The 16,392-nt window shown below is 44.6% G+C and overlaps 1 protein-coding gene across 1 annotated transcript; it reads left to right on the top strand.

Annotated features, from left to right (window-relative positions):
- The first annotated feature begins 204 nt into the window (after window positions 1–204).
- fem1c (fem-1 homolog c) lies at window positions 205–9,509 on the top strand. The gene is made up of 6 exons (XM_079738613.1): window positions 205–1,442; window positions 3,263–3,432; window positions 3,883–4,071; window positions 4,379–4,890; window positions 6,234–6,410; window positions 7,488–9,509. The coding sequence occupies exons 1-6, from the start codon at window positions 899–901 to the stop codon at window positions 7,750–7,752; spliced, it is 1,857 nt and encodes a 618-aa protein (XP_079594739.1). The 5' UTR covers window positions 205–898; the 3' UTR covers window positions 7,753–9,509.
- Window positions 9,510–16,392: the final 6,883 nt, after the last annotated feature.

Genomic DNA, 16,392 nt, shown 5'->3' with positions numbered 1-16,392 from the left:
GGGTCACGGACATAGCATTTTAAGCCATTAAAACGCATTTTGGCGGAAATCCCCATAGTTCCTTTCAATCGGTCTCTGATCAAAATAGTCGCTCTGTGAAATCTAGGATGCTCTGTGATTGGGCTGTTGACACGTCAATCGGCCAAGTGGGCGAGAGAAAAGACTGCATTGTTTTCGATTTGACAGTACTTAGTCGTGACCGTCGAGGGAAGCAGTGGGTGGACACTGCCCTAGTAATCTTTCCTTCCTCCCGAGACAATAATCGAGACAACTTGCCTTCGGATGACATATATTTGTTGTCTCCCGGATAACATCGCCTGTCGTGCCTCGGTGATAAGGAGGAAGAAGCATTGGTATTTGACATACTGAATTACAGAAGAAACGTCGTTTGTGGCTAAGCTAACCCAGCTAGCTAACTACTGGTAGCAACGAGTGGGGGTGGATTGCTTTTGGCCTTTGTCTTATTTCACACAAAGAGGAAAAGGGGAAATATAATGTCTAACAATGGCGACGACAGGTATGTGTAAAGGAGAAAGACATTTTGGAAAGTAAAAGTCGATGGCAGCGACGCGAGGACAAAACAGTTTCTAAGTCAGCTAGCTGCTGAGCTATCAAGGAAGTTGAAAACACACGAGCCATTACTGCAAACTATTCACTGTGCGGAGGGGGCAGGTGAACGTATGTTATGGCCTTTTAAGATACTAACACTCGACTGTTAACGTTAACGTTCCTGTCACCAAGCGGAAAACATAATTTGATAGACGGGATTGCCTTCCCACCTCAGCTATTACTGAGATTCGCTCATAGCTTGCAGTAAACAAAGGGTTCCACCGGTGTTCACCATAGGCTCCACTATAACATTCACCCATCATTTAGTCACACAATTAAGTGACCGGAGATGGATCTAAAAACGGCAGTATTCAACGCAGCCAGGGACGGTAAGCTCCGGTTACTTCAGAAACTACTAGAGAACAAAGATGGACACGAGGTGACCAAGCTGATGGGAGAAAAGACCAACGGAGCCACTCCACTTCTGATGGCCTCACGGTACGGACACCTGGACCTGGTGGAGTACCTTATCGAGTGCTGTAGCGCGGCGGTCGAGGTCGGGGGTTCGGTGAACTTTGACGGGGAGACGATCGAGGGAGCACCCCCGCTGTGGGCTGCGTCGGCAGCTGGTCACCTGAAGGTAGTCCAGTCCCTGCTGGGCCATGGGGCCTCGGTCAACAACACGACATTAACCAATTCAACCCCCCTGAGAGCGGCCTGTTTTGATGGCCACCTGGACATTGTGAAATATCTGGTGGAGCACAAGGCAGACCTTGAGGTGGCTAACCGACACGGCCACACTTGTCTAATGATCTCCTGTTACAAAGGACACAAAGAAATAGCGCAGTATTTGTTGGAGAAAGGTGCAGATGTTAACAGGAAGAGTGTCAAAGGTGAGTATCTTAACACCAGCTTCTACTGCATTGTACTGTCCCATACATGCTCAACTCACTTTCACGCTCTTCACGCAATAAATGACTTGTCTTCTTTACCCATATGCCTTTCTATAACATATACAGCTTTAGCCACAACATTGAACTGTTGTGAATTTGTGGAAACATGCCAGGCTCCTATCATTTTTTTTTTTTTTTAATTCTGTATTATAAATGACTTGGTATTGACCCATTGCACAGTCAATCTGGTTTAGGTTTATGGTATTTCACATTACACAAGTTCCGAGGTATACGTTGTTTTTTTTTCTAAGGCCAAGTGAATTTGTTTTTACTAAATAAAACACTTTGATGGTAATTGCTTGTTATCATATCTTATGACAGGTTGGTTTATTGGTTCCCTTTCCAAAATTCACTTCCATTATATAATTTAAGGCTCTAAAAGTTGGATATTTAAAAAACGATAAATTCCAAGCTCATATCAACATTTTAAAAGTGGAATGGAGTCTCTTGGTGAAAAGTTGTGGAAGGACTAGGGTCCCACCATTTGTAAGGATGAATAAAGCCTAAGAAGAACAATAGTTGAGCGATGCATGCAGCACTCGCCTAATGATTGAGTAACGTTGATAATTGTGTCTGCTTTTAGGAGGGTGATGAGGTGACGGTCGCCTGAAGAAACCCACAACATAAAATAGCTTTTAGCATGATTCCCTGGGTCAGATGCTATGACGCGTCATACCTGGCCTCCATCTTTGCCCATGCTGTTATCCAGCTCAGAATGGAACTTGTGTCCTCTTCGATTCCAAACATAGCTAGGGCAGAAGATCTGATGATCTGGTTTCACATCTCCTGGTTGACATGATTCTCTGGATCTTTACTACAGGGGTCCATGAGTGTTGACTTGTAGGATAGCTGATGATAAGTGCATTAGTGTATGGTTCTATAGGGCAATCAAACTAGCCTATATACAAATGTTGACTTTTAATATTACATTTAAGACGTTGCAATGGGTTGTTTGTGCCAAAAACTCAAATGATTGGCATATTCTTTCATTCTTTGTCGTTACCTTTGTTACATTCAAATATGCTCTTTAATTTGCTTATTACTGAGGGCTTTTACCCAGCAAAATCCTCAACGGCTGACTGTCGTGTGATCATGTGAGTGATCAGATTGTGAAGTGGGAATTGTAGTCTCTCTTATACTGGAGACTACAATAAGATAACATTGACTTGTGGTTTGGAGAAAATCCCATTTACTTCTGCTGCAACTCAATCATTGCAGTAGCACACAGTACAATTGCTTTGAGTTAATTAACAATTTTGATCTATAGATATGAGGGTTTTCGTAATCTTTTTAGTTTTTACTATATAATACATTATTTATTTTTGGCGTTCAAGAAAAACGGTTGTTGACATCAGATAACTGCACAAACAAGAGCTGGCTGGCCAGGGTCAGGGTTGGTGCATTACACAAACTGAGGTGGTCAGTACCAGCTGGCACAGAGTGCTGACCCAATAGCCCTTGTGGCCATTTGGCCAACAGGATTTTCAATAAGAATGTGCTGGACTTCATAATTTACAGCAGTTATTTGAAGTGAACTCTGGATATGTCTTTTCAATTGTTTTGATTGCAAGAAAAATCCCAACATCCAATCAGGAGCTATAATTTCGCCCATGACGCATCTCTACATACTTGTCATTCCTCTGTCTATTACATAGTGTTTAATACCATTTCAGTTGTCTGTAGTAGAACCAGGGTTCAGTACACGCCCGCTCCATTGTGGGACTCCTCTAACAGGCCCGTTTTCTCTTGTCCTCCCCCAGGCAACACAGCCCTGCATGACTGTGCAGAGTCCGGCAGTCTGGAGATCATGCGGATGCTCCTGCAGTACGGGGCGTCCATGGAGCGAGACGGCTACGGGATGACGCCACTGCTCTCAGCCAGCGTCACCGGCCACACCAACATCGTGGACTTCCTCACCACGCACCAGAAGGTGTGTTTGCCCCCTCTTTTGTTTTAGTTTCTGGTACTTCTAGCGTTTTGTTTCATGCCGTTGGTATGCACCGGGCGGTGGCAACAAGAACGTTGTTGCTGCTTGTTTTAAAGATTAATGATGAGCTCTTTGGTGTTGTGGACTTCTATTGGAAGATCCTCGGAGGCATGCAGGGCGTGTCGCATGTCACCACTGGTATTACTCAATCATTTCCTGAGTCAAATGCAAACGTGTGCAACGATTGAACGTGTGTCAATATTAGTGGATTACCGTTATTTGAGGAGTTCTCTGATGAATGCTAGTAGGATGCAGGTACCACCAGAAACCTGTTTAATCAAGGTTCCTCTGGCAACTGCTTGACGTGTTTCATAGGGCATTTCTTAGCACTATACTTTTGGTTGATGCGTTTGCCAAATGTCTGATATAATGAGGACCTAATGTTTGTTCCAGACGAGCCCCAGGGAGAGGATTGACGCCCTGGAGCTGTTGGGTGCCACGTTTGTAGACAAGAAGCGGGACTTGCTGGGTGCTCTAAAGTACTGGAAGAGGGCCATGGACCTCCGCTACATAGACAGTAACAACATCGTCCAGAAGCCTGAGCCCAAGCATCTGATCATGGCATACGACTATGCCAAGGAGGTAAGGCTTTTGTGGTTCAGTAAAGTTTTTACAAAGTAATTAGTGTTGACATTCGGAACTGAGAATCATCTGCTGGGAGATCATCATGCTGCTTCATTTTCTTTTGTATTTTATTATTAATGTTAACATTAATCTTGACGGGACTTTTTATTTTTTATATACAGGGGTCATTGTTCAGTCGATAGTTGCACGATGTAGAATATAATTGTGAAAGATAGTGGTGATAAGTGAGCAGCATGACCATCTTCTCTTATGCAAGACCAGCTGGCGGTCTGCGTCATTGTCTCTCCTGTGTCCGGTTTTCCAGGTCACCAACGGAGAGGAGCTGGACGGCCTGATTTCCGACCCGGACGAGATGCGCATGCAGGCCCTCCTGATCCGAGAGAGGATCCTGGGACCCCAGCACCCGGACACGTCCTACTACATCCGATACCGCGGCGCGGTCTACGCCGACTCGGGGAACTTTGAGCGCTGCATCAACCTGTGGAAGTATGCACTGGACATGCAGCAGAGCAACCTGGATCCCCTCAGCCCCATGACGGCCTCTAGCCTGCTCTCCTTCGCAGAGCTCTTCTCCTTCATGCTGCAGGACCGGGCCAAGGGCGTCCTGGGCACCTCGGTGTCCTTTGAGGACCTCATGGGCATCCTGACCAAGAGTGTGCTGGAGATAGAGCGGGCCGTCAAGCAAGTCGGGCCGACGCCCCCTGACCCCGCCCAGCTGAGCAAGGCCCTGTCAATCATTCTGCACCTCATCTGCCTCCTGGAGAAGGTGCCTTGCACAGCGGAGCAGGACCACTTCAAGAAGCAGACCATTTACAGGTGGGGGTGTTTATGTGTTTGAGAATAAAAAGGTAGTTTGATACAGGATGAGAGCATTACAAGCTGGGCCGCTATACAGTGATCACCTCATTTGTTTGAGCTCATTGATTTGGGACGGATCACTCAAACTCAGACTTTATAAAGTCATCCTTTTGATCAAGTGCGGAAGAAACTAGGACAAGAAGATAAATGCAAGAAGGGTTCTTTGGGCATGAAACTGATAAGTCGGTCTGTAGTCAAAATATCTTTGTTGATTGAAATGAAACCACTCTACGACCAATTGATTGGTCGATAGGTAATAATGATAATAAAAATAATACATTTATCAAATTAATCAGCGTATCAAGTAATGCTGTTTGGAGAATGTCAGTGGGTCTGACATTCTCCAGACCCCCTGAGACCACTGACATTTGCAGTTGGTCTCATTGACTTGCATTGAGGCAAGAGTGTGATGATGTCACACGCTGCTATCACGAACACAAACATTTCGGGTGTCGCCGAGCTTAACAACGTCAATATTTAACCTAGAAACACAATGTCGAGCTTAAACAGTTACGTTATTTCTTCGGTTACACTGGTGCTAAAATGATTAATCGATTTGAAATGTGATTGTTATATATTGGGCGTTTGTGTTTCCAAGTCCGACTCAGTCATGGAAGAGAATATAGTGTCGCACACCGAATGAGCCACAAAGTGCCGCGTCTGATTTTGATTTTAGGTTCTGCTCTGGGTTTAATATAATGGTGCCAATGGATGGTGCAGGGATTCGTGCTAAGATGTCCCTTCTGATAAGTTCCCTCAAAGTCTATCCACATTAAACACGAGTGTTGACAGAGAATCGCGGATACAAGAACAATGTTATTTATGGCTTACAATTTTAGAGGGTATGCCTACATGTGTTTACTGACATATCTAGTGATTCTTTTTGTGTTCCTTTTTAACCAAAGGCTACCAGACCGACAAATTCTTTGGTGTCAATTAGTTTGGAAACGAGTAAATGTTCAGTATTGTACTTTACTTCCTTAATTTGGGCAAGTACAAAGTTGTGAAAGCCGGGGTGTTTTGACCTCCCGTCATTTTTTGTGAAACAATATGATTAATTATGAATGAAACTATTGAAGGCTCTGTACATTCACTCAAAAATAAACACATCTGTCTGCATATATCCTTGCCGGCCCCAAAAAATATTCATAAAGTTTAACCTTTTTTTGGCTTATGAAAGTAACCCCTGTGATCAAGTGTATACCGGCTACAGCCCTACTAATTAGTACTGTATTACGTTGTCGTCAGACCACTGCTTCATTGTCTATTGTAACGCTGGGTCTGTCTCCTCTTCCCTCCAGGTTCCTGAAGCTGCATCCCTGTGGGAAGAACGGCTACAGCCCCCTCCACCTGGCGGTGGACCGCAACACCACCTGTGTTGGCCGCTACCCTGTCTGCAAATTCCCATCCCTGACGGTGGCCTCCATCCTGCTGGAGTGTGGTGCGGACGTCAACTGCCGCGATGAGGATGACAACAGGTGCTTAGAGATGCTTTAAGAGGGCTTTTATTGGGTCGGGTGATGGATGGTTTGGACGGAGGCCCGAGGTTCAAGCATTTCATTACTGTTGGTCCCTGCACCCGTATGGGTTATTAATGTTAATAGGACAATGAAGCTGAAACTTGGGCCGTGAACTAGATATTTATTATGTTTGACTCCAGCGACACAAATGGTGAAAACCAAACCAGCCATTTATTTTATTTTATCCAAAGCGACTTACAATAAGTACATTCTTCATAAGAAGTGAAACAATATATCGCTGTCGGTACAGTAAAGATATTCATAGAGCCAAGTGCAAGTACTAACAATCGCTAGGCTAACCAATTCCCCGTGTACAGCAATGCTAGCAGCTACTGCAGATGTTACACAATTAGGTACTATGAATAAGTGCAATGTAGATTAAGTGCGTACATTAGGTGCCAGGACGTACAACATACAATGGTGGCCGGAAGGGGCTGGGTAGCTATGCAGAGTCAAGGTGAACTCTGAACAGGTGAGGTTTTTTTTAATATATATTTAAGGACCTCAATGAGGTAATTTTAAATTATAAACATTTAGGACATCACCCCTGTATATAGCCTTTGGTGTTGGTCTATTGGTTCTATTAAGTTTGGTTTTAGTATCATTATTCTGATGCAGTGCTGTTTACCTCTTGTTCACGTCGAAACCGCGTGCCAGTCAGCTATGGGGTTTATCAGGATTCCATTCCGGCCTAAGTGTCTGTCAGTGATCTAGCTATGTTTTTATAAGCATTGTGCATCAGACCAAGCCAGAGACTTTCGAGACATTAATTAGGTATGCTGCCTTTCAGCACTAGGTGTCATGGAAATTTTTCATAATGGCAACGCATCCACTGAGCCATTGCAATATTCCTGACATTCACATAGACATAACATTATCTTTACTACTCCCAACCCGTCTACACCTCTCCCTGTATCATCGCCAGTGTAGCAATCCTCCACCCAGGTGGCTGCCACACTCCACCTATACTGGGCTACTACAACAACCAGGACACAGGGTGACGTAGAGTTTCTTGATCGTTCTGTTTCTCCTCAGCCCGCTCCACGTGGCGGCGTCCAACGGCCACCCAGACATCATGAACCTGCTGATCTCGGGCGGGAGCCACTTCGACAGCACCAACGCCTTCCAGCAGTCGGCCTGCGACCTGCTGGACAAGAAGGAGCTGGCCCGCAACGTCATCCAGCCCATCAACCACACCACCCTGCAGTGCCTGGCGGCCCGCGTCATCGTCAAACACAGCCTGCACTACCGGGGAAACATTCCAGAAAAGCTGGAGTCCTTCGTCCTGCTGCACAGATAGTCTGCCCGGGAGGACGCCATCGGGGTTGGGGGGGGGGGGGGGGGGGGGGGAATTTGACGGGCGCTGACAAGCTGCACTGCCCCCTCCTCCATCTTACATGGTCGTCCGGCGAGAGGGGGCTTGCCTGGTGGAGACACCAGAGCGGGTTAGGACGACTGCTCGCTAGTTGGGAGCGCGTTGGGATCCAACGCACCTCAATGGAAACTTTCCGCCTCTTTGGACGGGTTTTCAACGGGAAAAAAAAAGACGATGTCTCGACTGACCCAACGGAGCTGGATTGGGTGTTCCGTATGTTCTGCCTAGTATCTTCCATGGCCACGGAGAAGGATTGAGACTGGCCGCAGTCTTGTGGGAGCGCATCACGAGTGGATTATGAAATGCAAAACAGTATCTCTGGATGAACTGCGCAACAGGCTTCAGTGTTCTTTTTATTTTGTTCTTTGGAACACATTTTTAGTCATTGTTCCAAATTCCACAAGGCTATTTATTGATCTAATCTTGAGAGACTTATCTCTTCCATGGCCCGGATTTGCATCGAATGTCACTGGACCTTTTCAAATGGATGAGGATGTGTCAAATCAAGCTGGGACTTCAGGTTTTCCCCTGTCTTTGGTTTGGTTTTACTGGTCCCACAGCTGTTGCCAGTAGCCATGATGAACCCTTTCCTCGAGGCAGTGGTTTCAGCATCTCGCCCATCTTGCTCATTCAATGCATTCATAGCTCAGTGGCTTTCATGCGCGTTTGGACATTGGCCAAGTGGTGTGGATCCACACAGTGCAGAAAGTCCACCCTTTCTTTTTCTTATGTTGTCCCCTTTTTTGTTGTGTATAAACAAAGCTTTACCCGAAGGGTCGAACGTCTGCAAACACCATAAGTGCTTTATCCTTCCCTATGCACAGGCCAGGCTGTTTGGAAAGAGAGACTGTTCTGTGCCGGCACTCGTCTGTGCAATATTTTCCTCTTTATGATTTTTAATGTTGGGTTTACCTCACCACTGCCGTTTTTCTGGTATAGCCTCCATCTTCCGAAAGGAGGAGGTACATTACAACATGTGTGTTTGTGGGTGAAAGATTGTGTGTGTGTGTGTGTGTGTGTGTGTGTGTGTGTGCGTGCGTGCGTGTGCGCGCGCGCGCGTGCGCTTGCTTGAGTGAGTGTGGGAAAGCTGTCTGCCTGTTTTTGCAAAGTCTATTTGAGCATAAAAAAAGAGATGTATCAAATCAGCCCGGCTCTGGCTGGGCGGCCGTGATGCAGGACCACAGAGCCAGGCTGCTATGAGAGGGGCCAGCAGGGGCCAGCTGTCTGCATCCATCAGCAGTGTGCAGCCCTTGTGCACTCAGCATGACCTCCTTTTTGTTTTTGTTATTTTTTTCCCTCAACGGTAAACCCCTGAACATCGTCATCGTTATTCAGCAAGCTCAATAGAATGTCTAGATGCATGTGCAGGTTTGAGTACATATTCTCACCTTGTTTTAACTACAGCCAGACTCCTTTCTACAGCGACCAGGCGTATATTTTAACAACCGTAATGAAATATTTTTACCAGAATGCTGACAAATCCACGTTAATTTTCTATAGCCATCACTGAACTTTGAGCTATCGAGGGAAGGGATGCCTTGCTGTGAGATGAGCTTTGTGAAATATCTTTGCACATTAGCTTTAGGTGTGTGTGGTTTTCAAAAGGGCTTTTCGTAACTCGTAGGTTTCATATTTCAACTTATTTAATAATTCAGAAGGTTCAAAACCAGAGATAAATTGTATTGGGGGGTTGGGAAGGGAGGGGGGTACTCCAAGGGCAACTTCCTTTGAATCTGCACTTTACTACAACTAAGTTGAAGATTTAATATGGCATCAATCAAGTTCATGTTTTAAGAACCCATTTGAAAATAAACCCTTGTTGCACTTGTCTTGTTGTCCTGGAGTCTTCAATGCATGTATCTATGGAACTTCCAAAGGGTTTTTGATTTAATATGAATACTTTTTTTTTTTTTTTTACAAATAGTATGCGGGGGGGGGGGTAATCCTACAATACAACTCCACAAAGTACAGGGTTCACGAGTAAGCATGGATTGTTAGTTTATTTCTTACGAAATAAGTTTCCATACCATGCAATTTTGAGTTTATTGTCATAGCAAAGCTGTTGAGATAGCTGTCTGGGAATACAGATGCTAATTATAAATTAGAAACCATTACAGCGAAAGGTATTGAAATTATTTATGCATCTATATTGAAGTACGATGCCCTCGCTGCCTCAAAGTTTCAAGAGTCACGTCGGGCCGTGGTACACTTCAGGGAAGGGGACCATGGGCCTCGGGTCTCCATGTGATAGTTGAGCCCCCTGTTGGGTGATCCCAACCCCCCCTTATCCCCCATAAACCAGAGTGGAATGCAGAACGCTCCTTTACACTGTTTTAATTAAATCGGACATCCACAATTGTACCGCTGGTGTGTCAGTTTAAAAGAAGTGCATTTTTTTAATCAAACGAAAGTTACAAGGCGGCACTTTTTAATGGCGTTAACGTTTTGACTAAACATTGTCAGCTTTTGACAGTGTTTAAAGGGGTGTGCTGATTAGGTCTCCACCCCACTCCCTTTTCCTGCAAGTGATCTTACTGAGAACCTTAAACACTATGCTCAACTAAGCACCATTTGAGCTCAAATAGGTGAAATTATCATAGGTTTAGAGCGAGCTCAGCATCCACTTACTCTAGATATTCTGAGACATGTTTTATTTAATGATCAATAGACCCATTGACCTGTACCTTTTTCCAATACGGCCATCGTTTTTTTTCATTACATGTCTTGCTCTTCTCTTCTCCTAATGTGCAGGTATGCTACATTAGGAGAAGAGGTATGCTATACTGGAACGCTTGAATTCCCTTTGGGGGGTGTTTATCGATCTATTGCCTTTATGGGAACTGAATTTATGTGTCCCCCAGTACTTTGTTTCCATCTCCATTTCCTCAAAACTATCCTCGACTACATTACCAAATGAAAAGGCAAAAGGTTATGCACCTTTCCCCTGCGACTGACGGCTGCAAAGACCCGTGCCCTTCTATTTACATCTGTGGACATAGCGTGTAAGCGAAACCATGTTCTTTAAGTAGAATCGCCTCTTCCACAGTGAATGCAAACTGTTCCACAGAAGGACACGCACCAACAAGCTTCTCCTAATCCCCCGGAAAGTTGACTTTAGTTCCAAGAAAGAGACACAAGTTATTTTTCAAAAAGAAAAACTTGTTCCTCAACTTGTTTGAAGATCTCAATCAAAGAAATAAAACGAATGGCACAAATTGTTGGGCGTACCTGCATATTGACAACACTTGAATATAACATAACATAATTAATTAATAATCAACTCCTCCACTTCCCCCCTCCACTAGGTCACATTATACCTGTGGCTGTTACCTTTGTACTTCTGTGGCCAGGAGCAGCTAGAATGTCACACCTATCCCCTGAATGTTCTGTCTCGTGAATCAGTGCCGGGAAGGAGTGGGTCTCGTGGGTCTATCTTTTGAATCTGATGGACCCACAAATGTTCGGTACAAGAATGCTTCTTCCTTGTACCGAATCGGTACAAGGAGGAAGTAATTTTAACAAAGGATATCGGTAAAGGATGTTGTAGTGAAGCCAAGAGAGATGGTTGTGATTGTTTTATCCAGCCTCGTATCTCTCTTCATCTCTCTTGATCTGTCTGTATAGTTTGTATGTCTAATCCTGTATCTGTCCATCTATCTATCTCTTTATCAGTCTATCTCTTTATCTCTATCAGTCGATCTGGCTGTATACTCTTTATATCTGATCACTTTCCCATGCTATGGCTCTTACCTCGCCTACATATTAGGCAGTAATGCTGAGGCGAGTCATTGATGGTAATTGTGAACTAAAGCAACTCGCCTGTTCTGTCCGGTCTCTAAGCTGTAGAAAAAGTCAGGACTTGTCACTGCAAATGTTAAACATGTGAGTGTCTGTGGCACAGTTTCCCTGAACCCAAGACCACATGTGAACCACGGAGTCAACCGCAGGGGTTACAACAGTTACAGGGCCATAGAAAGGTGTTACAAAGAGGAAGATTGGGTAGATATTAATTCAAGTTTTTGACCTTAAGCCAAATGTCTCTTTGAGGATCCTACATAGAGAAACGACAGGATGGCAGATGTAGGAGGCCATGGCAGGTTAGCGTACATCTCAAATCAAAGCACTTGTGTTGCCAGTTGGTGATGCCTGGCTCCGGGGGTGGTCTAGCGAAGCTTGAAAGGGGCAGTTCAACCCCTAGCCGAAGATCCCCGGGGTTAAAATGCCACGGGTCCAACATCATCGAGGTATCCTGGGCCTTGAGATAAATGTTAAACCCCAACCTACTCCTCAGTGTCCTAAATCAAGGTCTCACTATGACCACTGGTGGCTTTGTTTAACAGTGTTTCAGTAATGATTAAAAAGGCATGTGAATGTAGACTGGCATGGACGTAGGCTGCAGATTGACACAAAACACAGTTCAAATTCACCCTGACCGAATCAATTCCGACCAGGCCAGTCCAACCCTTCAGACACCAACAACTAAACGTACTCTACTGCTGCTAAACATATTCTGCAGGAGTAAGGGCACATGGGAAGGGGATTTTCCCACTACGATCCGTACAGCCGTGATCCCTATAACCACCATGGCACCCACAGTACAATAGGGATGGAACGCCTGTGGAAGTGCAGATATTAGTCCCATCTGAGGTCACCCGCTGAGCCACCGCAACCTGCCTAACAAGGTCCTCGACGGTAAGACATACCTGACACAAACGTCACTCGCTGTCGTCTGTGACTCTTCTCATTATGGCCCCGTAACGCTGAGGGCCTTCAGGGAGTGCTCTGGCCACGGTCTAATTCTGTCCTGTGTCTATATTCAGGTCTATGGAAGGTTGCCCTACATTAAGCCTGCGTTCTCTGTCTGTCTCTGGGTCCCCACAGGTAGACCGGCCCGCTGCCTCTCTCTGTCATTAGACACCCGTCTCTCCTCTTTCTCTGTCTCTCTCTCTGTCTTTCTATCTTCTTCACTGTATCTCTCTCTCTATTATGTCTTTCTATTCCCTCTCTTGTTCTATTTCCCCAATATTTCTGTCTCTCTCTCTCTCTCTCTCTCTCTCTCTCTCTCTCTCTCTCTCTCTCTCTCTTTCTGTCTGTCTCTGTCTCTCTCTTTATGTCCCTCTTCTTCCTTCATTTTCTCCCTGTTCACCCTCTTTCTATTTGTCTCCCTCTCTATCTCCCTGTGCACCTGTATCACTGTCTTTAAAAGTCTCTTTATACCTTTGTTGCTTTTCATTTCTCTCTCTCACTACCTTCCAATACAGCATTAAACATTTCAACAATGTGTCTTTCAGTTACCTTAGTTGTCCTTATCTTGCACGCTGTTTTTCTGAGTTTGTATCTTTTAACTTTTTCTCTGAAGCCTATTGCTCTGGTCTCTGTATTTCGTTACCAGGGCAATAGCAGCTTTGGGGCGGTTGAGTTTAAGTGATACACCTTCATATTTGATAAAACTGAAATCAATCCAGGTTTGTCATATCCCATGAGGGTATCAGAGGCACACACCACCATGTGCATGGTGAAAAGCCTTAAAGGTAGAGATGTTTTAGATGTTCTTTAACCGTTTAACCACTCTCCTTTATTGGTAAACCAATATGAATCTCATTTCAATGTTTGTGAATCCGTAAAGTTGGAAGGTAACTATCGTTCAACATGTTCAACATTGCAATGTTTTCAATGTGGATCGTTCCAAGCCTGTAACCCATGCTTTGTAAAGGCAGCCAAACTGTTTTTCTATCAGGGTTATAATAATGACTTGGCAAATCTCAACAGTAGATAACACGAAGGGTGTTGTGCACCATGTGCACTGAAGTGAAGTTTGGCTCTTCATTTAGATTCATGGACAGCCCTTTAGACCTAGGATTGAAGAGCACCTGCTGGACGTGAAAAACGGAATGAAGTGTTGAGGGAAAACGTGGCGATTGCATAATATGTTCTGTAGCCTCTTGAGTTAAAATAGATAGGCAGGGTATTAGCATGGGGATAAGCCGTTTGAATTTGATACTGATGTGGTCTGGACCAGGGACTCCGGCCGCAAACTCTCTCTCTCACACAACCCGCACGCACGCACACACGCACACACACTCATGCACATGCAGACACACGCACACATGCAGACATGCACCCACACAAAAAAGCACACACACACACGCATGTAGACATACACATAACACACTAACACCATACACAAACAGCACACACACACGCATGTACATGCAAGTACACACACACACACACACACACACACACACACACACGTCAGTGTGTGTGTCTGTGAGTGTGAGTGTGTGTGTTGTTCTTGCACTTTCACACAAATGCTTTCCACCTTGGATCAGCTGTCAACACATATACAAGAGGAAAATAAGAAAGTGGCATGGCAATAGTAACAGTATCCTGCTGTTGATGATCTGCCCCTGGCTTCAGCCAATTAACTTCCAGCGTTAAAGCATTGGGAGAGCCCAGAGACAGCCCAAAAAAAGCTTACTTATCCCCCCCCCCCCTTTCCCCACTGGGCTTCCTTGATGAGAGGACAACTGGACGTCAACAATGACGGGGTTGTTTTGTTTTACAACTACTGTAGTGATTGCCGATTCCTTATTATGCATGACTTGAGACATTTTCCTACCAAGTTCCAATAGATGTATCAATAATTGACTGTTTGTTTGTCTGTCTGTTTGTTTATTGCGTTGTATAACGCAATAAAACACCTGATGGTGGTATCTGCTATGGAGCTCCCTCGGCCCCTTGGTTCTCCGTCTATTCAGGGCAGAGTAGGAACTAGACCCTTCCCGGGGCAGATGAAAAAGGAGGACATGTAAAGAGTCTTGTGGGAGCCCTGATCCGAGGACCTCAGCCATTTCAACTATTTACTGCAGGCATTCTCACTGCCCATGTCTGCACCAACATTTGTGGACATAACTAGCTTAGATGAATTATGTAACCCAGAGGGTAAAACACACTGTGTTACATAATTGGGGACGTCATGAATGCAATACAATACACCTGCATACAATAGTAGGGTTTTTATTTTGTACTGTGATAATGATTGATAATTTTGAGGGAATTATTTAGATAAACAAATGTACTATTTACTTTAAGATAAAATCACTGTCTGAAAGACTCTGTAACACTTTAAATCTGTAATTAACCATTAATCAACCATTAACAAGTTCATGCATTAACAAGCCTTAACTATTAACTAACAGCTTATAAACATCTAACTTATGGTTGAGTAATAATTTACTAATAGTGTTCATGTTAACTAATGGTGTTGGTGTTAACTAACGTTATGGTGTTATTCATTAAGGTTAGGGTTGGGTTAGCCCCAACCCTAACCTTAATGAATAAATGAATACCTTAGCTATGAATATCACTAGATAATGATTACTTGACCATTAGTTAACTGTTAATTAACATTTAGTTGTTACTTACTGCATTAACTAAGGTAAATTAATGGTTAACTATTGTACACTTGTTCTAAAGTGTCACCTACGACTCTATTCTAAGCTTGCCGTCAACATTCTGCCTGACCAACAAAAATATAAATTGTAGAATAACAATTTGGATTAATTAATGAATTGGAAATTCAACAAAGTCCAAAGCACAGCTTACTGTGATCATTGAGTATCATCAGTATACCATACACAGTCATTTGTTCAATTCACATGCATAGCCTGAATATAGATGACTTAAGGGTGTTTCCCTTTCTATGAGACCCTTGGTTATTACTGTTGTTAATTCTGTGCAGGAAGCAAAGGAAATAACATAGCAGCTATGAGTCACCGCTGACAGGGAGTGCCACTCCGAGACGAGACTCACTTTATCTAAGGTTGCCTCCCTATCTGGTGTACCTGAGCAGAATGGGCCTCCTCTGCTGAGTCAGACCAGCAAGGTCGGTTAGGTAAGCAGAACGTGTTGCAAATGGAAAGATAAAGAGAAGTTTTCAATGACATGGATGCTGAAAAGCATGCTGGATCTATGCTGGTAACCAGACATCATTGTGTGCATGAGTGTGTCTCATGCATGAGACTTGACGGAAGACAACCGATACTACAGACAAAACCAAAGTATCCTTTACTTTACGACTATGTAAATGCATCGACATATGCACATGCACCGTCCCTCGCACACACACACACACACACACACACACACACACACACACACACACACACACACACACACACACACACACACACACACACACACACACACACACACACACACACACACACACAGAGACACGCACACATGCACATAGTCACTCCTTCCCACTCTTTCTATCACCAACTCTTTCTATCTCTCTCTCTCTCACTCTCTCTCTCTTTCTCTCTCTCTCCATCTCTCCCCCTCCCCTCTGCCTCTCCCTCTCCCACTCTCCCTTCCTCCCTCTCACCCCTGTCTCTAAGGGGCTGTGTGAGTGTGTTTATGTTGTCTAAACTGGGCCGGCTCTATTTCCATGAGGGCCAGGACCTGGCGGGCCTGGAGCTGGGGGGATCGGGTGGCCTCGGGACAGACGGGTACTCCTGGCTGCTGGTGTCTGTTACCTCAGATCACACTGTCAAAGCT

The sequence above is a fragment of the Pollachius pollachius genome (assembly GCF_949987615.1).
Source record: "Pollachius pollachius genome assembly, chromosome: 1".
In the NCBI taxonomy this organism is placed as follows: Eukaryota; Metazoa; Chordata; class Actinopteri; order Gadiformes; family Gadidae; genus Pollachius; species Pollachius pollachius.
Note: the sequence above shows the minus strand (reverse complement) of the source record. Positions and strands in the feature narration are given on the sequence as shown.